This window comes from Pavona decussata, unplaced genomic scaffold, assembly GCF_977016875.1.
Source record: "Pavona decussata unplaced genomic scaffold, jaPavDecu1.1 SCAFFOLD_32, whole genome shotgun sequence".
Lineage (NCBI taxonomy): Eukaryota > Metazoa > Cnidaria > Anthozoa > Scleractinia > Agariciidae > Pavona > Pavona decussata.
Window position 1 is genome coordinate 3,009,136 of NW_028145455.1, and position 26,597 is coordinate 3,035,732.

General features: G+C 40.1%; 1 protein-coding gene across 2 annotated transcripts in view; it reads left to right on the plus strand.

Annotated features, from left to right (window-relative positions):
- Window positions 1-289: 289 nt before the first annotated feature.
- Window positions 290-26,597, plus strand: part of LOC146484662 (endothelin-converting enzyme 1-like) — a 49,796-nt gene continuing 23,488 nt past the window's right edge. Inside the window, exons 1-7 of one of the 2 annotated variants that reach the window (XM_085104758.1) lie at window positions 290-609; window positions 8,799-8,843; window positions 16,616-16,803; window positions 18,505-18,756; window positions 19,927-19,992; window positions 20,886-20,999; window positions 26,173-26,298. In XM_085104758.1, the coding sequence (XP_084960884.1) occupies window positions 420-609; window positions 8,799-8,843; window positions 16,616-16,803; window positions 18,505-18,756; window positions 19,927-19,992; window positions 20,886-20,999; window positions 26,173-26,298 (981 nt within the window). In that variant the 5' untranslated portion in view covers window positions 290-419. Of the gene's footprint in view, window positions 610-4,552; window positions 4,880-8,798; window positions 8,844-16,615; window positions 16,804-18,504; window positions 18,757-19,926; window positions 19,993-20,885; window positions 21,000-26,172; window positions 26,299-26,597 lie in introns of those variants that run through there. The other variant, XM_085104757.1, reaches the window with a different exon arrangement.

A 26,597-nucleotide genomic window follows, 5' to 3' on the forward strand; every position in this document is an offset into this window, starting at 1 on the left:
TTCCGTGGCACATTTTCTCGAATAACTTGATTATGAGATATCACACCGTGGCTTTCAGACGTTGTTTATGTATCACTCTTCTACAACATATCAATTTCTTGACTTTATGTATTGAATGATTTCATTTTTTTTACTTGCGTGACGATTCTGAGAAATATTTTGGACTTAAGACGCTGTTACATGATCTCACAAGCCACAGAAGAGACAGTCACGCAGTCTTGCGTGCTTTGATTGACAGTTAGATCCGGTCCCTAGATTAGGTTTCGTATCTAACTCTGCATGATAGCATTTAGCTGATCTGAACGCAGTAGACTGGTTTCAGTCCTTGGTTAGCACGCGGTCGGGTAAACTGTGCGGAGGCAGAGCTGACTTAAATTTGCTCGTGGCAGACTTGAAGCATAGTATTGAAGATTTGGAGAATGAAAGTGCTAAGAAGTCCAGCTGTGGGAGATGATACTGTCGACTTGGTCGACGAAGATGGCGGTTTAGGCGTGACGTACCGGCTGCGTCAGTGTTGTTGTGGAAGCAAAAAGCGACTGGTTATAATCCTCCTGATTGTGGCGCCTTTGCTCGTCGGCGCTGTGGCCACTTTGACATATTTTCTCACAAGTAAGTTCGAAGCATATCGTAGTGAAATGTTTATTCATGCACCGAATACTTGGAAGATTTCATGGATATGTAACCGGCGCATACCTTTTGAAACGTGGCTTCATTCCCAAAGGCGACTTCCTTCTAGCGGTCAGTTCAATTCGCCTTTCGTCACGTTGTCGTCTTCCCCAAGTAGTGGAATGCTTACGCGTTCACGGTTCATATTTTTGGGCTTTGCATAGCGACTCTTTCCTTCGTTAAACGACGCCCCGACTAGGTTATAAATAGGCGTGCAAACTGTACGCGGAAGCGAATTCGGGAGGGAACCACTTACAGTTTGATAAATGGTTAGATTATAATTGAAGCGATATTGACTTTTGTTACCTGGATGCCAAAGCTTGAGTGTATGATTTTCTTAGGGCCTCTTCACATGAGCCCGGTCGACCGGGCTGGCTCGGTTTCCAAGATCTCGTCTCGCCACTCTTTTCTTTACAAAAATTTCGATGTGTTCATATGAGAAGGCGGGCTGGCCCGGTTACCGAGATCTCGGTAACCGAGCTGGAAATTTTTCCCACTGACATGAACACTCCAGCCCGGATACCGGGACTGACAGGGACGAAGCAATTTTAACTGAGAATGGCTTGTAAGGTCGCTGACAATTCAGCGAAATTGTTTTTATACAGGGTTAACCTCCCGATTTCCCTATTCAGGATGTTTTTGTATTTGTGTTGAAGCCTCCTGAATCAATGTGATGTTAAGTCGGAACGCGGGTCCACGGGTATTTTGGGCCTTTAGGACATATTTGAAATGGTTGTCTGGATACACATAAAGGGAGAAATCAGATATAGTAAATTTTTGCGACATCCAGACAACATATAAATGGTTTTTGAGTGACTTTGGTTCTAAACTTGTTTGACATTGTTATTGTTTCAAACGAAAGATTGTTGAAGGGTTTTTTTTGGATGGTGAACTGCTTGCAGGAATTTCTTTTTTGGCAATTTTCCTTTGCAGGAATTTTTTTTGTGAATTGTCACCCCCCGCCCCCGCCCCCCCCCCCCCCCCACCTCCCGTGATTTCTAATGTTCCGCATCTTATTTAATTTTACTTGTTGGAATTTCCGCGGGTCGCGAGCGGTGAGGGTAAAAGGCGGCATGAATTTTCGGAATGGCATGTGACATGACCTGCGGCATGGCATAATTATGCGAAATACGCAAAAAATTAACTGAAGAATGCGTCTTTTTTCAGTGCCAATTTTAATATAAGAACATTAGCTTTTTCGATGTTCCGCAAAATGCAAGAGATGGACTGATTAGAAAATACAAGCCTGCAGCTGGGATAGAACATGTCTGATCGATGGTTAGGAAGAAGTGAGGGTGAAGAAATCGATGAATACTGTTTATTGTCCTCGCATTCAAGGAAACATGAGTACACGTGCCTATTTTCGAACACTTTTTGCATTTATCACAATAACTTACTTCACAAGGGCGGGAGCAAGCTGAGAATTTCCTAGCATATAGTTCCTTCCTTTAATACCTAAACACGTCGTAAAAATTGGCCGATTGAACGCCCGAGGTTTCTCCGTAATTTTGAAAAGCATTGTGGACGTTTAACGGCCTATTCTCGGACAGGTTGTCCCGATATATTCTCGGACGCGTACGATCGTTCGCAGATGGTGAATCGCCTTTCCTGGAAAAAAAAATATCCCCTTCATCATGTTAATATACGTCTCATTAAAGAAAAAAACAATGTAATATTTAAAGTATATGTTACCTTTTCCCGAAAAAAAAAAAAAAAAAAACATTTTAAAGTCAGTTTGGTTGAGACCTTCCTCGAGTATCAAAGCGCTGAAACATTATATGGTGGTCTATAGTCACCGGTCCCAGGGCACCTATGCCGAGTAATTTTTTTTTTTTACCACGTATCGTATTTGTTATCTAATTCCAGATTATTATCGCAGAATTTTATTTAATAGATATAACGAGCTATAGTTGTGTCAACGTCCAATAAAACATGTGGGTCGTGAGAAAAAATACCCCGCTACCCTCCCCCTTCGGTAGGGTCAGTGAAACTTGACCTGTGACCTACCCGGCGAAAGCGCTTTCTTCGCCGCCGTTTGCATTTCCGGAGGAGTTTCAAATCACAAAATGTTTATAGCCAATTTTTGAATTTAAGGGGGTAAATATTTTTCGATGCGATGTTTAACAAATTTTGCCGCTTTTGGAAATTGCATTTGTAAGTTATTCCGGCTGGCTGTCAAACCAGGTGAGCTTTTATCTGTTTTATTAGGAGAAGCTGGGAAGTTTCTTCGTTTATATTCTTTTACGGCCCTCGCTTTGTCCGAGAATAGTTTTATCAGACTCCCTAAACATTTAACGGTTACATTTTCTAACGAATAAAAAATTTGTAATAGCTCATGGGAAAAATAGGTTCTGTTTTTTTCTCACCTTAAATGTTTTCGGCGAGCTACGTACGCAAGTTGAACTTGTCAATTACAGGGAAGTCACAGGTTGCATTTTCAATAGAGTTACTAGAATGGGGTCGCACATTTTCGGATTTTTGGGGTAAGGAAATTCTATTAAGTAGGGATTCAAAATGGTCTCGGTTAAAAAGTTCAGAAGTTGTTGTTTATTAAATGTAACAATCACTTCGCATTACATTCCGTTCTTTCAATTCATTTTAGGATGACCTATTTAAAGGATTGATAAAGTAGATGCATAAATAGAAAGTGACTTAGTTGGGATTGCGAAAATTACGTTTTCCCAAAAGTGACCAAGATGGGGTCTATAACTGGCCACAAAATAGACTATAATGGGGCAGGGGCTCTGAGAGGCCAGCGGCACATACCCAGCAAAACTGAACCCAAGTACCCCCCCGGGCATGAAACTTAAATTTACTCATAGTCCCTTGACTGCGAAAATTCATTGATTTCTTTACCCTCCCTTCTTCCTAACCAGCGATCAGACATGTTTTATCCCAGCCTTGTATTTTCTAATCCTCTTTCTGTTGACCAGTTGTTTTTAAATATTCAGCTTGGAGTCCACAACATATAAAACTAGAAATAGTGTTCACTAGAGCTGCCCCCGGTTTTGAATACTTGTTTTTGACGATTTTTATTGAATATAAATAGTGTGTATACGACTGTTGTAAATTTGACGTTTCAACTATTAACCACTATTACATGATTGAAGTAATATTCATAGAAATTCAACATATTGCTTTGTAAATCTGACAATGAAATCCTGGACAATCATACAATATTGTATTTCAACATCGTTTGTGTAATATTTGGGCAAAACATGAAAAAAACTTGCAACAGTGTATCGCTAGAAAATATCATGAATTACAATCTATTTATATACATGTAAACCAGATAATGTAAATCTATTTCAATCATGTAATATTGTATTTCAACTTTCCAACACTAGCCTTGCGCGCTTGCTAAAAAATTACCCGAGACCACCGTGCGCCTAGTTTCATCAAATCGGGACTACCTCCCAATACTACAAATACATTTCTTACTTTTTTTTTTATTAAAAAACTCCTTGTATATATACACGCGGGGAATTCTAGAGTGCCTCCTCGGGTTTGAGGCCAAAACCCCGGCGGGGGCAATTATAAAAATTAGCGCGAAAACTGGAAGCGCTCTGCAGTTAATTTATTTGTTTAAGTCATTCCGCAAGTATCGTATTTCGCATAATTATGCCATGCCTCAGGCCATGCCACAAACCATTCCGCAAACTCACGCCCCCTTTTACCCTCACCGTTCTGGGAAATGCTTTCGATTCTGGGAAACTGGATTGTTTTCGATTCTGGGAAATGTTTTCGTATTCTAAAGAAATATTTTGGACATAAGACGCTGTTACTACATGATCTCACAAGAGACAGTCACGCAGTCATTCGTGCCTTGATTGACAGTTATATCCGGTTCTTAGATCAGGTTTCGCAATAGGGCATGTAAACAATAGAAATTTTCATCATTTAGCTGAACACAGCAGCCCGGTTCAGTCCTTGGTTAGCACGCGGTCGGGTAAACTGTGCGGAAGCGGACTGACTTAAATTTGCTCGTGGCAAACTTGAAGCATAGTATTGAAGGTTTGGAGAATGAACAAGCTAAGAAGTCCAGCTGCGGGAGATGATACTGTCGACTTGGTCGACGAGGATGGCGGTTTAGGCGTGACGTACCGGCTGCGTCAGTGTTGTTGTGGAAGCAAAAAGCGACGGCTTATAATCCTCCTGATCGTGGCGCTTTTGGTCGTGGGCGCTGTGGCCACTTTGACATATTTTCTCACAAGTAAGTTCGAAGCACATCGTAGTGAAATGTTTATTCATGCGCCGAATACTTGTAAGATTTCACGGATATGTAGCCGGCGCATACCTTTTGAAACGCCCGTTGGCTTCATTTCCTAAGGCGAGAGGTCCTTCTAGCGGCCAGTTCAATTCGCCTGTCGTCACGTTGTCGTCTTCCCCCGTTTACGGTTCATATTTTTGGGCTTTGCATAGCGACTCTGTCCTTCGTTAAACAACGCCCTGAGTAGGTTATAAATAGGCGTGCAAACTGTACATGTACGCGGAAGCGAATTCGGGAGTGAGCCACTTACAGTTTGATAAATGGTTAGATTATATTGAAGCGATATTGACTTTTGGGAGCAATTTCAGAATACCCGTCTACTCGTAAGGTGCATTACCCTGAAACCCGTGGTCCGTGCTATCGGGCTCAGCAGATGAATAAGTAATTGATCTGAGTATTAAAGTGCTACCGCGGTTCGCAGTCCCGTAGTGGATGTATAAGTAATTGATCGAAGTCTTAAACTGGAGTGCTATCGCGGTCCGCAGTCCTGTAGTGGATGTATGGATTAAAGAACGAGGAATGTGTATGCAAATTAGATAACTACGGGACTGCGGTAGCAGGTTTTTAAGTTCTAGATTTTAGTGGCCGAATATTTATAGAATCTAGCCGACTTTTGTTACCTGGATGCCAGAGCTACAGTGTATGATTTTCTTAGTGATATTCCCGTGCGACAGGAGCTGTCTTTTATTTTTCCTGCTTTCTCTCGCCTCGTGCTCGCACTCGTGCGTAACTAGTCTAAATACCAAGCCCTTATGACGTAATCTACATACCTCTGCCAAGCGCCGTTTTTATACGCCAAAAACGAGGATCCTGCGCCAGTGGAGGGATTTGAAAAGCCCACGCCGAAGATCTTAGGCGTAAACTACATAAAATGCAGCATGGGCTAAATAAAAGATGATATGAACAAACCAAACTTTATGGATATTTAATATATACAAGAAATGCCTTTCATTCCTCTGTGATCACTGAATGACCTTGAAGTGAACTATAGTTCCGGCTCACTCCAAGAGTTTTAATACTCGTTGCACGAATCAAGTTTGTGTCAGGTTCCGTTTCCATATGAAACTTACACTTAACGTTTGCCTCTATGGGATTTTTGTGACATGTCACGCAATTCCGGGTCAGTCAAAAACAGGGTTACACCAAGTTGTAACCAAAAACAGACTAATAATTTTCGAAGATTTTCCAATTTCTCGTATATTTCCTGTAGATCTCTACCTATCTTTACCAACGGCTTATGAAACTCAGGTCTATAACCCAGGCTCTTTTTTCACTGTATTTAAAGGCGATCATTAAAATAGTTCGTTCGGCATTTTCAGAGTTTGTGTTTGCGATTGAGCTGTCTGGAAGAGACTTTCTCACTGCTTCATTCAGTGTCATTGAGGTCAAATTAATCAGTATAAAATTAATATTCCCTTCTAAAGCACATTCAAGATTGTTATCACTTCAGCTTGCCTTCGGATAGCCTGTGAACATCCGCCCCCTCCCCTCAAAAAACGGGATCCCACTATTTAATTTTATATTTTTGAAACTTCGGACAAACAGCTCCTACAGTTCTTCTTTCCGTTCCCAAAACTTCAAATGGCAGCGGATTCAAATCCGATGGCCACTGAAGTCTGACCAAGTTAACTCGCTATGCGATATCAGACAAGATTAATCGGAATTTCACGGCCATGTTTGAGTCTTGCCCTTTTCATTTTTTAGCAAACGTGAATGCTGAAGATGAAAGTCGTTCACGTCAGATATAGGCGCTGTTTCGTTTTTGTTCAAGGGATCAACTCGACGATGACATTTCGCCGGCCTCTTTCGAATTCCGGAAATAACTGAGTTAACTGAAGGAGTAGCAAACGTCGATATTGCTAACTGATATTATATCTTTCAGTACCGTAGATGCTGAAAGCTTACACTGAAAGAGAGACACTTGTTACGATATTAAAATGCTTAACTTAATTTTAATTACGTATTAAAATACTTTAATATGCAGGCGTGTAACGTTGAGTTACACTTGTGCAACGTTACACATCTATTACGTGTAACGTGTAGCTAACTGTAGCTAATGAGCTGAGCGTTGCACACTGGCATTTTGTGAGCATTTCACTGAGGCAAAGCACCGCAATTAGAGGATATATAGCTCTGACGGTTGACGGTTATCAAGGATATTTCTTCAACGACTTTAAGTTAATATTGACTTTTGTGTACTTTTTATATTAACCATTGTGTCCTGGAGGTTGCTTTATGGTCAAACTTACGTTATAAATGTAGTAAATCATCAATATTGTACTTCCAGACGGAAGTTAGTTGTGATGTCAGTTAAGTTCCGACGCAAATTAAGTGGAAAACACCATAAATAGAGTATATTTGGAAACAGGGATACTAATATACATAAAACAAATCCACCCCTTCCCCCCCTCCAAAAAAAAAAAAAAAATGATTTGTTGCATTCGTCTTTTTATCAGTAAAGGCTGGATTTAGGAATTCATTTTATTACGGTCATCGTGCGTACATAGACGAGAAATTATCGCTTCCTTAATTAACGGATATATCAACAGTACAGTATTCTTTATCTGGCGAGAAATATGCACGAATATTGGTCCGTACACAACTGACCCCAGTTGTTCAAAAGCCGGATAACTTTATCCGCTGGATAAGGCAATGTTCATGGCCTAAAATATACTTTACGTTAAACGTTGTCCAAGGGTTTTGTACACTCCCAAACTTAACTGTGGTTGGAGTGTGCATATTCGCTTGTACAAGAGGAAATAATGAAATCTTTGCACAGATTTGGAGGGATGTAGCTGTGCCAGAAAGCGTCCAGTCGTGTTTTGAACTTTCCATCTGTACATTTGTCTGTATCACGAACCAGCCGTGAACTGCTACTAAAAATAGTTCGCGGGAAAAAATAGAGGGAAATGTCTGGAAAGTTAAAAAAAAAACGACTGGACGCTTTCTGGCATAGCCACATCCCTCCAATTTTTTCTTAAAATCCTTTTCCTAGTGCCAAAAGTTTCCAATTCATGAATTTTTCAGAAGCGATGTTTTGTGAAAATTATTTGACATAGGATTTCCATACAAACACTGTTATTTCAAGCCTGTTTGCCTACTCGTCAAAATGGCGTCGAAAACCGTGATAAGGCTTATTAAAACGGTCGGATAGTGACTTATCCGGTGGATAAAGTTATCCGCTGTTTGAACAACCGGGGCCTGATCTTTTTCGAAAATGGAACAGTTATCCTAGAGGTCAGCTCGAGGATTTAAGACCGCGAGCTTCGAACGATGGGAATAGTTAATACAGTGACGGATCTAGAGGAGGGTCCCGAAAGGTCCGCTGGCCGCGCACTTAACTGAAGGTCTGGATCCGCCTCTGTACGTAATGTCCGAGGAAAACAATCCGTGCTTATTTTTAAAAGTAACGTTAGGGTTGTTTATTTTTATTATCCGTCAGATAAGCACGAAAAGTAGGCTCGATTTCCGCCGCTCCCTCGGGTCCGGCTTTCCTCCCACTTTTCGGCGTTGGGGGAGGGGGGGGGGGGCGGGGGGTGGGGAGGGCGGGGTGAGTGCGGACTCCACTCATCTTCCCGAACAGCGGCTGGTAATCGCACCTTCACGAAAAGTCGTATGCGTAGGTTTTTACGGCTTTGCCGCTCACGCGCGTGACCTCCCCCCCTTCCCCCGAATATCGTGCTCGCTCAGTTTTTTCGCGTTCTTCCCCGCGGATTCTCGAGCCAAAGAGAGCCTGCCCGCAGTCTAGCGAGAAATCAAACTTCGTTCAAAAGTGTTAAACAGTAATAAATTGTAAGTTAAATCCCTCTGCCTTTGTGACCATTATTGTTGAATAACTTCCTCGTCTTTCCTTTCATCCTAGGGCCAAAGATTTGCGTGACTCCGTTGTGCTACAGCATATCGCGAGGTAGGTGAAATGTTTGTTGTGACAGCCGGCGCAGCAGTCGCCTTATTTCCTGGGGAGCGCGATAAGGGACCGAAAGCTTTCGGGCAGAAGGAGCAAAGAGCCTCCTGGGCACTCGGATCGGAAAGGACACGACTGCTCAGTGTAGGCTATGGTTTAGCCTGCGTGGAAGGCTTGTAATGAAGGTTTTTTCAAGTATTTAGTTCCACTCGCGATAAATAATGACTTCACAATTTTCCTCGTAATTACGCTTCACTCAGGCTGTTTCAGTTCTGTAAAGTTGATCTAACAACGGATTCTACACTCTACACTCAAAACTTCATCGACCCGTCGATAAAATCACAACTCGAAGGCGTGTTCTTCTTCCCGCCACTTCCTCGTAATTATGCTAATTTATGCCCATAGTTTAATTTCTAACACACTCCCCATCTTGACTGACACGAGTCAATCAACAATATAACTGCTCAAGATCGGTACAAAATTAACAGAAGGGGAGAGTTCATCGTTTCTTTCTCGTTATCCTTAATTAATGTTCAGCCCATTTTCTTGTTCAGCGTTTCCTACAAAGTTTTAGGAAAATGAATGTTCCCGCTCTGACGTTCAGGCTCGCGTAATCCGGCCTCTACAGGATACAACTTCTCCCGACGTAACTAATCGAACCAAATTAAACGTTCGATTAATCGAACTTAATCGAACCCAATCGAACCCAATAACGCGATTGGATTCGATTGAGTTCGATAATCGAACACAATCGAACCCTCACAAAAAAATTGGGCTAATCGAACCAAATCGAACGTTCGAATGGGTTCGATTAGTTCGATTAGGTTCGATTGAGTTCGATGGGTTCCATTGAGTTTGCGGATTAGGTTTGATTTTGCATCAGTGAATATATATTTTTCTGGTTGGATTCCCTGGGTCCGATTGTTAGTTGAAAATGGTGTCCGGAGTATGAGAACACACACTGTTTTGGAGATGACTCCAGCAACAAACATTGATTTATTTTCCGTTTTGACGAATCTATGTGACCTTACACGGTTAACAACTCTATTGCTGCTTTTAATTGCCTTACTTGCAAATATGGCAGTTTCATTTATTGCGTTCGACAGCATACTATTCCAGTCGTTTCACATTCCCCGCGGGTATCGATCGTGATGCCATCCGATTTCAGGGTTTGGGCGCCGTTTTGTTGTGGCTGGCACATTTGGCCTCGATCTCACACAACAAGCCTCGACATTGTGCAGCCGTCACTGTTAGCATGGTAATGAAGGCACGGAATTCCCAGATCTCACTCCATGTGCTTTTCGCTGTTCGCAGTTCCTCATCGCTGTTCGGTCTTTTCCTCGTAGTTCCTCTTGTCAATACAAAACCATCGACGAAAAAAAAAAAAAAAAAAAAACGAATTGAACGCACCTACCTAACCTTTGATTACTACTAGTCCCACGTTATCTTGTGGATGTTGTGTTGGAGACCGCGTTCTTCATGGTTCTTCGCAACTAATTTGCATTATCTTATAGTCCGTTGAACTTATATCAATTTCAATTTTACAGTAAAGTCACTGTATTTTTTATTCCCATAGGTTATTCCAATAAAGTGATTTTTAGTTGTTATTAATTTTTACTTATCTACGTATGCTAACTCAAGCAGTTTAAGGCCTGGGTTTGAAGGGTGTTCACAAATTATTAATGATCCCCTATATCTTCGGTTTGTCTGCCTAGAACAGGATGAAATTTTCCCTGAATATTAAACTTGATGTTTCCTTTTGCCTTAACGTATAATTTTGATCACGTGACACATCACGTGACCAAAAAATGAAACTTTTGTAAATCGGCGATATGGTGGCGAATTTTCTTTATATAGATAACTGAATTAGTGTTTCCGAAGCAGATTATAAATATTTAACTTTCTACGTTTGGAATGACTGTCCTTAAGTTTTTAAATTGGAGAAATTAACAATCAAAGGTTGAATTGTGGACTAAAAAATGACCTTTGTCCTGATAATTTTTTTCTGGAGAACAATGGACGATCATTCCAAACGTGAAGCGATGTAGATATTTAATCTTTATTAGAAACGCGTTTTTGTTTGATGTTTTGCTCTTAAAACCGTCGCCTACCTGTCAAATCTTTGCTTTTTTCACAAAAACGATCACGTGACATGTCACGTGATCTATAACACTACTTATTGTGCTTAGAAATTTTCAGAAAGATAAGATCTTTTTATCTTCCAAATTTCAGTTCAGTGCCATTGAATTTGTTAAAGTTATCTAGAATAAACCATTTTTCCTCTTAAAAGCCCTTAACCCAGGCCTTAAACTGCTTGAGAAGACAGACCCGCCGCTGAACTGGCATATTTTAAGTGATTTTTATACCGTTCGATTAGGTTCGATTAGGTTCGATTGGGTTCGGGAATCGAACTCAATCGAACTCTCACAAATTTTTTGGTTCGATTGTGTTCGATTTCCGAACTAATCGAACCCAATCGTTCGATTAAGTTCGATTGGGTTCGATCAAGTTCGATTACCGAACTGTTCGATTAGTTACGTCGGGAACTTCTTCAAGGGCCGGTATTGTCACCTCGATGACTCGATCACCACCACGCGTTCTCACCACAGCTCCTCCATGAAATCCATCTCGTCCTGTAATGAGGGATCTAACAACTCCCATGTTTTAAAATTGTCTGGGCGTCTTGTCCTCAGTGTGAATGCAAACGACGTCTCCAAATTGGACGTCTGTCTGTCTTTTCTTCGATTGGCAATTGTGATGAACACGTAGCTCAGTTAGGTACTCCTTTTGCAAACGTCTCCAAAACTGCAAAAGAACAGTTGTCAGATATTTCGCGCGTTTTGACAATTCGCTTCCTGTCAGTGGCGTTTCCAACGGAGGCCCGGCACTTTTCCGTTCTGAACTCAACAGTCGACGACAAATAATCAATTGCGACGGCGTCAGAGGATTTCGCAATTCATCGTCCACGTACGTCAAGGGTCGTGAATTTAGTATTCCCTCTATTTCAACAACAACAGAGAGTAGTTCTTCTTAGCTGATTCGTGCGGTTCCCAAGGTTTTCTTCAAGCAGCGTTTTGTTGATCTAACGAGCCGTTCAAAAAATCCTCCCCACCAAGGAGCTAATGCGACATTAAATTTCCAGTCGATGTTGTTTTCTGCTAGCAGTTTCTTTAGTTCTTCACTCGTGAAAGTTGATCCAATGCCTGACACTACGAGATTCGGAATACCTCTTCTGGCGATGAACCTCTTAAAACGTCTCACGAACGCTTCGGTTGTCAACCTTGGAACGAGGTCGAGATGAAAAGCACGACTGGACGCACACGTGTATAGCACGATGTATGCCTTGTTCATGTTATCACTGGTGTGATAAATGTCCTTGACGTACACGGGGCCAGTAAAGTCTACTCCGATACTTGTAAATGCGAACTCCTCCGATAATCTAAAACCAGGTAGTTGTGAGGTAGGAGGCATTCCATTTGGGCGACCTTCAAGTTTCTTGCATACTACACACTTGCTGATTATGTTCTTCACCGTTTGTCTGCCCTTCACAACCCAATACTTTGAACGAACTTGAGCCAATGCTTCCGCCACTCCATTGTGCATCACTTGATCATGACGCTTGAGGATCACCAGTTTAGTGAAATGATGACCTCTCGGCAAGACTATCGGAAATCGTGTATCGTGTGGTAGGGATGACAGGCCTATTCTTCCTCGACATCGTAGCATCCCTTCGTCGTCTTGATAAAGGCCTAGTGATGACTTCATCTGTGGATACTTGTCCCTATTTAAAATCACTTTCTAGACGTGTTCAATCCACCGTTTCTCGGCTTGTCTGTACAATCTTAAAGGATCCTCTTCCATTCCTTCTCTGGACTTTGCTTTCTTTAGTTTCTCAACAAACAACAATACCTGTGCAGTAACCCTTAACAGCTTGGTAACGGAACTAAAGTTCTCAGACTTGATAACGTTGGCTAGACTCGCTTCTTCTTCCTTGTCTTCCACACACGTTGTCACTAGGATGGAGGCAGTCGACTTAGATGATTTCAGTTCGCATAATTCTTCTCTGACTTGTACATTTTCTGGCTGCTTTGGCCAGTGTTCACTACTGTTCAACAGGAATTCGGTTCCGTGTAGCCAAAGGCTGTTTCCCTTCAGGTCAGTAGCCTTGATTTCTCGAGACGCTATATCAGCTGGATTCTCTGCTGTGAGACAGTACCTCCACTGCTGAGGTGGTGAATTTCTCCTATTCTCAGCCACTCGATTTTCAACAAACTGCTTATACTCCTTGTTGGTATTTGTGATCCACCACAACGAAATCATAGAATCTGTCCAGTTAAACACATTGTCAATTCTCACAGCTTCTAAAGCCTGACTCACACTCTTTAACAATCTGGACGCAGCTAGGTTTGACAACAACTCTAGACGAGGGATAGTTTGCTTAGCCAATGGAGCAACTCTGGTCTTCGAAGATATTATCTGGCATTCCACTTTCGACTCATATTCCACTCTCATGTAGACTGCAGCTTTGGTTGTTGTTGTCAGTCTACGTGATGCAGCTGAGTAATTGTCTGGTAGCATCGGATGGTTATCCTTGAAAGGTAACTTGACCTGGTATCTCTCCCCAGTGAACCTGATGTCACTTGAGAACTTGTCATAGACAGAAGCTTCTCTTTCCTTCATCCCCAAAGTTTCTAAGTTCCAGAATTTCTGAAGATCATCTTTCATGTCACTTATCTCTGTGGACTCTATCTTTAACACATGTGTTGAACTCAAATTCACTGTGCATGACTTTGTCGACGTTGGGCACACAGCTGGGCCTGATAACACCCAACCCAACTTGGTTTCAAGGGCTAATCTCTCTTAATAATGTTTCCAGTAAAGAAGGACCAGTAGTAATCTGCTCCTATCAGCACGTCAACACTAACAGAATCACTTGTTCCACATGCAAATTGTAGACCTTGCAGGTAAGGGTAGCCTTCCAATGTGTCTTGAGTTTGTTGATTGGACCCTGGGCTGCAAATCACTGGTACAACATATGATGTAACATAGACATTCAATCCATCTAATGCTCTGACACACAACTGCACAACATCACATTCCTTGATGGAAGCTGAGTCACATCCAAATGTTTTGATAAAAAGGGTTTCCTTACCCACAGTTGGCAGGTTCAACTGCTGTCTTGTCATGCTGGTTATGTAAGATCTCTGGCTACAGGAGTCAAATATCATATGGGCATTCACCCAATTTCCTGGCTATCTGGTCTACAAACAAATGCTTGGGCTGTCTGCAACAGCACAGGGTTGACATTATTGCTAATGTGCATTGTTGAAGCTCCTGTATCTCCGCTCGCATCTTCTCGTACCTTCAGAACCCAAGTTCCTGGATGTTACAGTGATATTTGTTCTTTCACAAATGGTCACATGGTGTCTACCCTCACAGTTAAAGCATTTTGCCCTTGATGGGCAATTTGCAGAGATATGACCACTCTTCAAGCACACAAAGCACCTGCCATTTCGTCTCAGCATTGTTCTTCTAGTCTTCGGTTCAGTGACAGTCATGCAGTTAATGGACCTATGATTCTTCTTACAAAAGGCACAGCGAGGAATACTTTCTTCGCTGTGTAAAGCGTAGAGGCAGAATAGGGCTGTTTGCCTCTTGTCTTATACTGTTCGAACTTTGAAGTATTAATATTTGGTCCACTTGTTTTCATTGCAGTACATCTTTCTCTAGCTTCCAACTCAGTCTTCAATGCATTCAAAAAGGCATCAAGATTCCATGTTCCTTCACTTTTCCTTGGACGACAAATCTTCCCCGCCATCTGTTAAGATCTTCTCCGCATTCTCCAGCGTTTTGTACACAAACGCCTTGTGAGCCTCTTGAATATTCTTGGTCTTTTCGACGTTCATGATGTTTTCCAAACTCTCCGCTAAGGGAACCTTGGCTTTTCAGTGCAGTCCTTCGACGATTTGTAGTTGTTTTGATGTTAATATTCACTCGTTGTTCTGGCGGCTTATCCGGGATCGGAGGACCATGTAATAAAGGTTTTATTTTCAAGTATTTAATTCCACTCGCGATAAATAATGACTTCTTCACAATTTTCCTCGTAATTACGCTTTACTCAGGCTGTTTCAGTTCTGTTAAGTTGATCTAACAACGGATTCTACACTCTACACTCAAAACTTCATCGATCCGACGATAAATCACAACTCAAAGGCATGTTCTTCTCACATGGCCTCTTCCCGCCACTTCCTCGTAATTATGCTAATTTATGCTCATAGTTTAATTTCTAACAAGGCTCGCGCGCGAAACGAAGGAGTGCAAGTGATTCCTCTCGGTCCTCCTTTTTAGGAGGCTAGGTATTGCATTTGCTGTGATTGTAAGTCACGTTACGTGGTGGAAAAAAATCCTAACGTGTTACCGTTTAGTATAAATTGCATTTTTCTGTTTGTAGTGTTTAAAACATGCTGCTCAGTCTACTTTGCATATGTGGTTCTAACTTTCGAGTCTGTGGATGAAATCCTGGTCATTGTATCTCACAAAGCGAATTAAAACCATACAGGGGTGGCATTCTTCTATGGAAATTTTAGTATTTGATCACATTTCGAAGAAATGGCTTAATTTCAGCCTGGAAGTTTCTCAGTTCATTTTCTTTTCCAAACTCGCATAATCCTCAAGATTTACTTGGAGTATTTGAAATACGAGTCACTCGTGACGTCAAGTAATAGTTATGCCTGGTACACACTGGTCAGATTAGCATAGGAAAAACTGGGTGTAAACTAGCGTGAAAAGTATAGTGCTTTTTTCACTGTGGGTTCCGACTAAGCACAAGGCGACTTACGCACGTGAAGCGCTGTTGTACTCTAAAGCCCTGTCTAAACAATCAGATATTTTCATCCAACCTCTTGTTTGCCGCTCAAGAAGTTCAGTGGTCGTTCTGTGGCTAAGCGGGCAAACAATGTTTGACCCAATCTCGTGCCTAGAGTCTTCAGGTGCTTTGTGCCGACTAACTGCTACCCAAAAGGCCTGAGGACTCTGGACACGAGTTTGTGTTGGACCAACATCGGACAAAGTGAGTCCACATTACGTTTTTTCGTATTACCGCTGAAATTATGACTGATTAGTTGTACACAAATTCCGTTTCTGATTGGTTGCATTTTCACGCACGCGCAAGTTTTGTCGGACAGAGGTGGGCAAACGATCAAACATTTGCTTGTGACACTCAGTATTGAACAAAACATTTGATGCAGATAAAACATGGAAAATAATTAAAATGCAATGTTTCGGCTAATCAGTGAAGCATGTTCTTCTAACGCGAAGTTGGACGGAAATGTTTGATAGCTTAGTCGGGCCGGGGCTTAATGCTCTCACACCGGTTCACACTTGTTACACGAGCACAAGCACAAGCAAAAGAAAAAAGGACCGTTTGTTTTCGTTTGCTTGTGGTTAACTTGTTTACCGGTTCACACACAATTTTTGTTGCCCTTGTGCTGTTTGCTCAAGTGTGAACCAGGATTAAAGGGGAAGCGTAACGCGAATTTGATGTAAGTTCAAAGTCTTTGTTTAAATCATCGTGTTGCCTTTCAAATGAGAGCTCTTCTGCCGTATAGCAGTTCTAATGTTTGTTTCTCAAGGCGCTTTCCGTTTGTCAGAATTGGCAGCCGGCAGACCTCTCAGTTCGTAAACGGAATGTTTTAATATCGGGCTCTCCTATGAGTGCATGGATTATTAACGGATGTAAGCCATTAATATTATCTTTATTTACAACTTGATTTAAGATATTTCAAATCAGCTGGACAAAAGTGTGGATCCCTGCGACGATTTTTACTCTTACGCATGCGGGGGCTTCTTCAAAAAACATCAACTCCTAGCCAACCAGAGTAAGGTGGACTCTTTCTCGCTCCTCAACAAGGATAACATGAACGTTTTACGACGTGCACTGGAGAATGTTACGAGCTACACTCAGGTTTGCGCTTTAGTTCAATAAATCTGCCCAAGAGCCCATTATTCGGAGCTTGAAGCTCCTATACTAACCTTTTGCTTCGGCGTTTTCACAGATCAGCCTATTTTTAGATCCGCATGGGAATACTATTTCCCGCGAAAATTTAAATTTCGGTTCCCATGAGAATTGTGCAGAGTATGAGACTGGTTAGTCAAGCCTGGTTTCCATAAGCATAAGCTTGCGACGTTCCCACATGTTAAACAAGTACAAAAAAAATAAGGCATACGCAAGCGCAGTAACGTTGGAGGAGATCTGGAAACTGATTCAAGATGGCGGAACCATCTTACTTGTGCTTGTGCTTACCTCACGCCGGTTCCCACTTGTAAAATAAGCACAAGCGTGAGGTAAGCACAAGGAATGGAAAAAGTTTCTTTTTCTTGCGCTTATGCTTATGCTTAACTCACTCTTATTTCATACCGTTCCCACACGGTTTTTCTCGTTCTTATGATTGTGCTTATCTGAATTTTTGAGAACTTCAATACAAAAAAAAAAAATAATAAATAAAATAATAGGTCTGTAAAAACGCCGTTACACGAATATGTAGGAGTTGTACGCTTCGGGTAATGGGCTCCTGGTCTGTCACAAAAATTAGGCCCCTTCTATAGACCTTATTCACAATTGGCCTAGGATAAATTTTTCTTTCATTTTCATAAAAATAGCCTTACTAGCCTCGTTAGCCGCGGCAAAATTCATTGTTGGTCAGTGAATTTTTTCACGGTTATTCTATTGAATAGAATCTTTACTCACGTATGAACACATATCGAAAAAGAATAATAAATCAGCTGCCATTTACAGATAAGATTTATTTGGACAGAAGTTGTTCCGCACCCATATCTCAACTTTGCGACAAGCAAGCTTGAAAAGAAGAAGCGCCGTCTCTGATGACCGATTAGAAGTTGACCTTATGTACTAATTCATGACCGTCCTTAGCCTACCACTCAAAATTTTTTAACGCAACAGCATATGGACCGGAGGATTTCAGTTTGATTGTTTTAAAAAACTGTTCTTTTCGAATGCCGCCATTTTGGACGTTTTCACTTGTTTTTACCGCGGGTCATATGACGTTATTTTATTTTTCTCGGCACGAAGCTTTCAGAAGAAAATTCGTTGACCTTTGTGCAACGGATATTCACTTACAGTGACCGTTTAATTTAAACATGGGGGAAAGCAGGAACCGTACGATCGACACGAAATCGAAGGATATGCAAGCAGAAAACGGTTAGGATTCACAAGCGGTCATGGCAACTTTGATTGAACAAAGCAAAAAATGTTTTGCAGTCACCAACAAGGGATATTCTAGGAAAACAGTGTCTTATACGATACTAATATATTCCTGTGAACTCTGTGGTGGCACGTGACCTGTTTAAAAGCTTGCCCGCTCAGGTTGAACCAGTGTTTAAACTTTGTGAAAAAAAATTTGTCCCCCGTTGTTGTAAAAAGGTTGTGGAAAAGAAAACTTGTCCTGCCTGCTAGCCGGCCAGCTGTATAGGTGAGACAACTCGCACAAGATAGGGAATGTGACGAGTGACTCTGGTACTTTAGACAACCTTTGGTAAACTCGTGTTTTATGCAGCTCGTCTCTTCAACTTGCATAAAACCTGCAGAGAACAAGTTTTTTATTTTCAAATTGACAACCGTTGAATTTGTTTGTTTAAATACCGACAGAGCTCATCCATCACGAAAACTGCCAAGATCTACAATTCATGCGTTAATACTTCTTCCATTGATATGCGAGGAGCCTTACCCTTAAAGAAATTGATTGAACAATATGGCGGCTGGTCAGTGACTGGAAATGGACTCAACTTTTGGACGGTGACAGAAAAAATGGGAAGAATTCTAAGAGACCTGAATGTACAGAGCTTACTGCCGGTATCTGTTATTACGGATCTTTTGGATTCAAGCAAACATATTCTAAAAGTAAGCTAAAATATTTAAACAGGGCGCCATTTCCGAGTTGCTTTGAACCTCGTTATGAAAGCGAGGCTAAGTGCAAAGTTTCTATCATGAAAATTAGTAATCATTCATATGCAAACAGAACTATGAAAAGTTTTGCACTTAGCCTCGCTTTCATGATGAGGTTCACAACAACTCCGAAACGGCCTTTTAAAAGAGTGCACTGCGGAAGGCCTCACTGTTTCCCACCTCAACAGAAAAACAATCTATTTCCGGGATTTATCAGATTTGCACAACATCTACATCTTGAGATCTGAGGAGATCTTTTATCCACGTCACGTCACCTTACATTGCAAGCTGTGAACTGCTTTATTTTTATTTTTTATTTTATTTTATTTTTTGGACGTAGATTAGACGTGAATGTTTTGACTTGCATTGCGCAGCTACTACAAATTAAAATATATTGTCCTGTGACAATTTGTACCACTAGTACATCAAACATGCGCACCAAAATTGCACCAAGAAAAGCTGCATGCCTACCACAAAGAAATTTGGCAATTGAATAACCTTTGCAAACATGGTTATATTGACATCTTTCTGTGCGACATACCTGAATACTATACGCTACAAATCAGTAAATTATTTGCTATCAAACACGTTATAAAGGTTCCATGCTCAGAATATTAATATTTTAACTATACAGCAGACAATACACCGTGCATTAGGTTTATTTTGTTTAACTTCAGCCGCATACCAGTGGCACAACAACAACAACAACAACCTTTTTTTCCCAATGATGAATTTGAAAGATTGTTATAATTACATTCTTGTGTAGTAAAATTTTGTGTAATTTATTTTGAATAATTTTGAGGTAGCGATTGAGGATGGAGGCCAAAGTAATCATCCGATTTTCTAGTTAGCCTCCATACGATCGGTCATCGATTAAACAACGAAAGCAATACCAAACACAGCACCGATGCGAAAAAAAATATTTCCATGAGTTTTACCGCACATTATTAACGTGTTTTTTTTATTTTCGTTTTCTTCAGCTTTCGCGCCACCATTAAGAAAAAAGGCAGACGCTCTAGACACACAGAATTCTCATGGAAATGAATGTTTCGCATGCAAGTGCTAATTCAGCAAAAATCAAACAGCTATAACTTATATATTTATTTATTCCCCGTTTTCTTTTAGTTCAGTCCGTCCGTCTTAGGAATGAGCCCGAGTTACTATACCAAGGACACACCAGAAAGCTTAAAGGTAAGTGCGGCAAGTGTTGACTCACATTTCTAGTTTTGCGGTTAGTTGGATTTTCCATAGTTGGCCAGAAGTTAAACACTTTTAAAATTACTCATAATACTGAAATTTAAAAGGGCTGTTTACCCGGGGGAAAAATCGTGTACGATTGTTACCTTTCAAGTTTGCCAGTAGGGTAGATTAATTTGTTGTGGAAAACACAATGTACCTTTGTAAAATCTTTCGACAAAACCCTGAGGTAGTCCTTGAACGTTTTAAGGACGTTATTTGAAAACAGAATAGCCTGCCAATTGAGGTTGCAAGATCGCGATAGTGTTATTTCAGAACAAAGAATAACAGGTCTGTTTTTCAAAACTTCAAAGTATGTTTGATATAACAAAGATGTTAGAATCACGTGAACTGAAACCTAACGGAGAGAACAATCATTTTTGTATCGCGGATACATGTGTCTTATTGGATGGTTTTACATTTAATATGGGCCGATATTTTGCTAGTTGCGTAGTATTTTTTCGGTGCGAGGGAAAATACGAGTAATGAGCAAAATGTCCGCGCGTATTATATGTAAAACCATCAAATAAGGGATTTATTATTCCACTGCAAAAATATTTTGTTATTTTGGCTTCTCTTTTCTGGTAAGAGTGTGGAAATACACCCAGCATTATCTGTCCATCATTATCTGGCGCGTGCAAATCTGAAATGACGTAAACAACACAGAAAGCCAGTGAGATATGGTTGCCCGTTTTCGCTCGGTTATCGGTCAAACCGGGACACTAAAGTGTATTACGGTCTTGTATTTTGCGCGTTCTCTTGACCTGATTTGGTAAAATGACATAATTAATAGTGGAATAATATGATTGATTATTAATTATTTATTATTCTCTTATGTTTTGTTTTAGATTCGACTGGCGTACCAAACGTACATGAAAACGATTGCTCGCCTGCTTGGAGGAGGATGGATGGCCGACCAAAAGATGATGGATATATATAACTTTGAAAAGAAACTTGTTAATGTAGGTGACAATTAAGATAAGACAATTATGTTGATATGATGATGATGATGATGATGATGATGATGATGATGTTGATGTTGACAATGACAATGACATTGACAATGACAACGACAATGACAACCACAACCACAACCACAATGAAACAATGACAATGACAATCACAATCACAACGACAACGACAACGACAACGACAACTGCAACCACAACCACAACCACGACAGTGAATTGAGTGAAACAATGACAATGACAATCACGATCACAATCACAATCACAACGACAACGACAACGACAACGACAACGACAACGACAACGACAACGACAACGACAATGAAACAATGACAATGACAATGACAATGATAATGACAATCACAACGACAACGACAACGACAATGACAACGACAATAAAAAAATGACAATGACAATCACAACGACAACTACAACGACAACGACAACAACAACGACAACAACAATGACAACGACAATGAAACAATGACAACGACAACGACAACGACAATGAAACAATGACAATGACAACGACGACGACAACGACAACGACAACGACAACGACAACGACAACGACAATGACAACGACAACGACAACGACAACGACAACGACAACGACAACGACAACGACAACGACAACGACAATCACAACAACAATGAAACAAAGACAATGACAATCACCACGACAATGACAACAACAACGACAACGACAATGACAACGACAACGACAATCACAACGACAATAAACAATGACAATGACAATCACAACGACAATGACAACGACAACGACAACGACAACGACAACAAAAACAACAACGACAACAACAATGACAAGGACAATGAAACAATGACAATTGACAACGACAACGACAACGACAACGACAACGACAACGACAACGACAACGACAACGACAATGACAACGACAACGACAACGACAATCACAACAACAATGAAACAATGACAATGACAATCACAACGACAGTGACAACGACAACCAGAACCACAACCACAACCACAACCACAACCACAACCACAACCACAACCACAACCACAACCACAACCACAACCACAACGACAACGACAACGACAACGACAACGACAACGACAACGACAACGACGACGACAACGACAGTGACAGTGACAATGATGATGATGATGACAATGACGATGACGAAGATAATAACAATGACAATGACAACGACAACGACAACGACAACGACAACGACAATGAAACAATGACAATCACAATCACAATGACAATGACAATGACAATGACAATGACAACGACAACGACAACGACAATGATGATGATGATGATGACAATGACAGTGACAATGATGATGATGATGAGAATGACGATGACGATGACGACGATGATGATGAAGATAATAACAATGACAATGACAATAATAATGATGATGATGTGATGATATTGATAATAATGATAATAATAATAATAATAATAATAATAATAATAATTATTATTATTATAATAACAATAATAAAGGGATGTACTCGGCGGATTTTCTAAGGGACTGAGTAGTAGTTTGAGGGAGATACTAGGAGCAAAGCGTAGTAGAGATGTTCTAGGATGGATGCAGAAGTCTGTCCTAAGTAGTAGCCTGAACAGTGCCAGAACTTTCAAGGTCTTGTGCTAGATTAAGATGCTCAAACTCCCGTTGCATCCACCTTACATCTAGATTAAGCATAGACCATTTAAAGATTTTTTAAAAAATTTTATTGTTTTTACTAATATTTTTAAATTTTTAATTGATTTTCTTTGTTTATCACATGATTTTATTGTAAATTTAGACGTAGGGCTAGCCACGGGTTTCCGCCTAGCTCCCTGTGTGTTTTTCATTTTATATCTGGCATTCAGATGGTGACATACTGCCTTTATAATAATTATAATAATAATAATAATAATAATAATAATAATAATAATAATAATAATAATAATAATAATATCAAAAATTTACAAACAAGACGCTGGGACTAGTATGCAATTGTTAAAAATATATCCTTGCTTACAAAATGTGAAACGTCATAAAGCCCATTATTAAGAAAACCAATGTCATAACAATAATTTTGTCATAATTTTCTCGCACTAAAACCTGTCGATAGGAAAAAACTGTTGATCTAACAATTACAATTTTGCCACACTATGAAAAAAAATAAAAAAGAATAAATAATAATAATAATTCCTCGCGAAACCGAGCGTAGCGAGGTTAATAAATTTGTCGGGCCGAGCCGGCCCGAGCGGAGCTAAACCGCGCGAATTCGAGCGAAAAATATATTTATATATATATGTATATGTTTATATCTTTGAAGGTGTCCGCACTGTTGCCTGGCAACAGTGAAAAACAAAGTATGAATGACGCCAGACTGTCTGGCGTCGTCTGGAGCAAAATTTGCATACATCGGAAAAAATATGCGTGCATGATCAAATTTCAACTGCAATGTTCATCAATATTCACTGGATACAGAACTATCTCTCCAGAATCTTTTCCCTTTCTTTTAGAAATCTTTTTTGTGCAAGATTAATTGCATTGAAGAAATTACACGTTTTGTGGCCGCGGTAACATAATTTTCCGTGGGAGATAAATTCATCGAACACGACAGCGCTGCACGCCCGTTGTACATTACGTCGCGTCAGAAATAGATTTTCAACCGCAAACTAGCCCGTGGAACTACGAAAAGACCATGCTCATCAAAAAAAAAATCCTATGCCCCTTTTAATCTCCTCATTTGATGCTACAATACGAGTAAAGATGGCTTTCCTCCCAGCCCCAGCTTCGCGTGGTTTTGCGAGTCACGTATTTCTAGTAATGAAAACGATATGATTTTGATAATAATGGACATGATAAGAATAATTTTAAAACTCTTATCCATTGATGATATTTATTCCTCGCTAAGCGAGGTTAATAAATTTGTCGGGCCGAGCCGGCCCGAGCGCAGCTAAGCCGCGCGAATTCGGGCGAAAAATATATTTATATAAATATATGTTTATATCTTTGAAGGTGTCCGCACAATGTTGTCAGACTGTCTGGCGTCGTCTGGAGCAAAATTTGCGTACATCGAAAAAAATATGCGTGCATGATCAAATTTCAACTGCAATGTTCATCAATATTCACTGGATACAGAACTATCTCTCCAGAATCTTTCCCTTTCTTTTAGAAATCTTTTTTGTGAAAGATTGCATTAAAGAAATTACACGTTTTGTGGCCGCGGTAAATAATTTTCCGTGGGAAATAAATTCATCGAACACGACAGCGCTGCACGCCCGTTGTACATTACGTCGCGTCAGAAATAGATTTTCAACCGCAAACTAGCCCATGGAACTACGAAAACACCATGCTCATCAAAAAAAATCTTATGCGCCTTTTAATCTCCTCGTTTGATGCTACAATACCAGTAAAGAGGGCTTTCCACCCAGCCCCAGCTTCGCGAGGTTTTGCGAGTCACGTATTTCTAGTATCTACTGTGCATGTGCGCGTAGACAATATGCCGCTGAAAGTGGTAACAGACAGTTCAAGTGTTGCGCCGGTAGCAATAAAAGATCTTCACCAACCCTAGCCAGTGCACCCAAATAGCCAAAATGTGGCTCACTTGGCGAAATGCTATTCACTGAAAGTAAAAAAATGGAAAAAACATGAATCGGTCTTCTTCCCTATGGTAAAGGTGTACTTTGGGCGAGCAAACACAGATCCGCCATCTTGTCCTCGCCCTTCGGGTCGCTATTTTATCTTTTTTTCTCTTTTTTTTTACGATCTCGGGCAGCTTGCCCATACAGGGAAGATGTTAGAATATTACCCTAGAAAGCAGTGTAGAAAAACAAAAACAAACAAAACGGAAGAGATGCTGTTAAAAAATAAGTAATGTCGGGAATTAACTGTTGTACATATCCATTAAGGAACAACCGAAAGAATTACTTTCGAAGAGTTTAGAAGTGGGAACCATTTGAAACACGATATTTGTAAGACTCTTACACAATAACGATCGAAACCGTTTGTTTAAAAATCGGATACGTTATGATTCTTTTGCTAAATTTGAAAGCTACAGAACATTTTTAGGGAATAGGTCTCTATCCCCGAATTTACTAGCTGTTGTATATTTTTCGAAAATCCTAGCTCCCTTATTACGATCTCTTAACAACAAGATAATCAATCTTGTCTAAAACTAGTAATAATCAAAGATTAAAGAGTGCGTTCGATTTTTTTTTTATATATAATAAAAAAAAATTAAAAATAAAAATAAAAAAATAAAAAAAATTTAAAAAAAAGGAAAATAAAATTTTTTTTACAGACATTTTTTTTAAAGTTTTTAGTAGCATAATGTGACACTATTAATACAATACTAAACACTGCTAACTCTGATTTACACTAATAGCGATAATTAGAGTTCTGACTGTACTTACAATATAAGCATACTATACTATACTACAGTACTAACAAAAAAAACCCACTATTTACAATAATAACACTGTATCTTCACTACCAACTTTTTTTTTATACAATATTATAACTGACATTATTTACATTACAGTACAAAAGCCACTTATATTGCACTACTAAAAAGGTATCTAGATATTATCAAGAGTGCGTTCGATGATATCAATTCCATGCTCTCTGTCCTTTGCCAAGCTGGTGATGATGTCATCTACCCCTTCAAACCTGCGGGATGGCAGATACACATCGCAAAATCCATTCGTTTTAATACGGCAATCAACGTTGGTTGTTCCATGCAATCTCGACTCCAATCTGCATTAGGAGTGCGTTATTTCTACGTCAAACGCAATTACAGTAGCGAAAACGCTATTTTTTTTCACAACTTGATCCAAATTACTGCGGCCATTTATGTTTTCGAAAAGGTTTTTTTTTTTCGAAATGAACTGTTGGGTTCCATTGGTCTTAGTCTAAGTAGTTTTCTTACAGACTGCAGTAATACCCACTCCCTCCTATTGTCTTTTAAGGTCGTTGCTATTGATGGGTCGCTTTTTTCTGGATTTGCCTGCTATAGTCAAATCATAGTTGTCCCGCAGTTAGGGTGGGGAATCGTTACTCCTACGGAAAATTGAGGTAGTCTTGCCTCAGTTAACAACGCATTTCAAGCTACATACTATTAATAACTAATTAATACCGTTAATAAATACTATGTTTTTCTCTCCAGGAAATGACGGGAAATCCTTATTCGGAGGATTTGGTGGAAACACTTCGGCAGTATCATCGATCAGGACGATCACTGGACGCCTTGGACAAGACAATATCCGAATTTTGCGACAAATCACGTTTCGGCGTACGTACAACATGTAGACAGTACTTCATGAACTGAGGCGCATATTTTGACAACTCTTTTTAGCCTAGGGACACTACAGTAAAAACCCGTGTGTAAGAACCTAGTGGTTTAAGAACCTGCTGGCAAAAATTTGCCATTTTAATACCCAAAACTATAAGAACCTGTTAAGCCAAGCAAGATCATGCAGGTTCTTATATGCGGGTAACAGTTAAATCATGATAAACATTTTAACCAAGGATTTTGATTTTGAGATTTCAAATTTATTTTGCAAGAAAATACCAAAGTGTAATTACAAATAA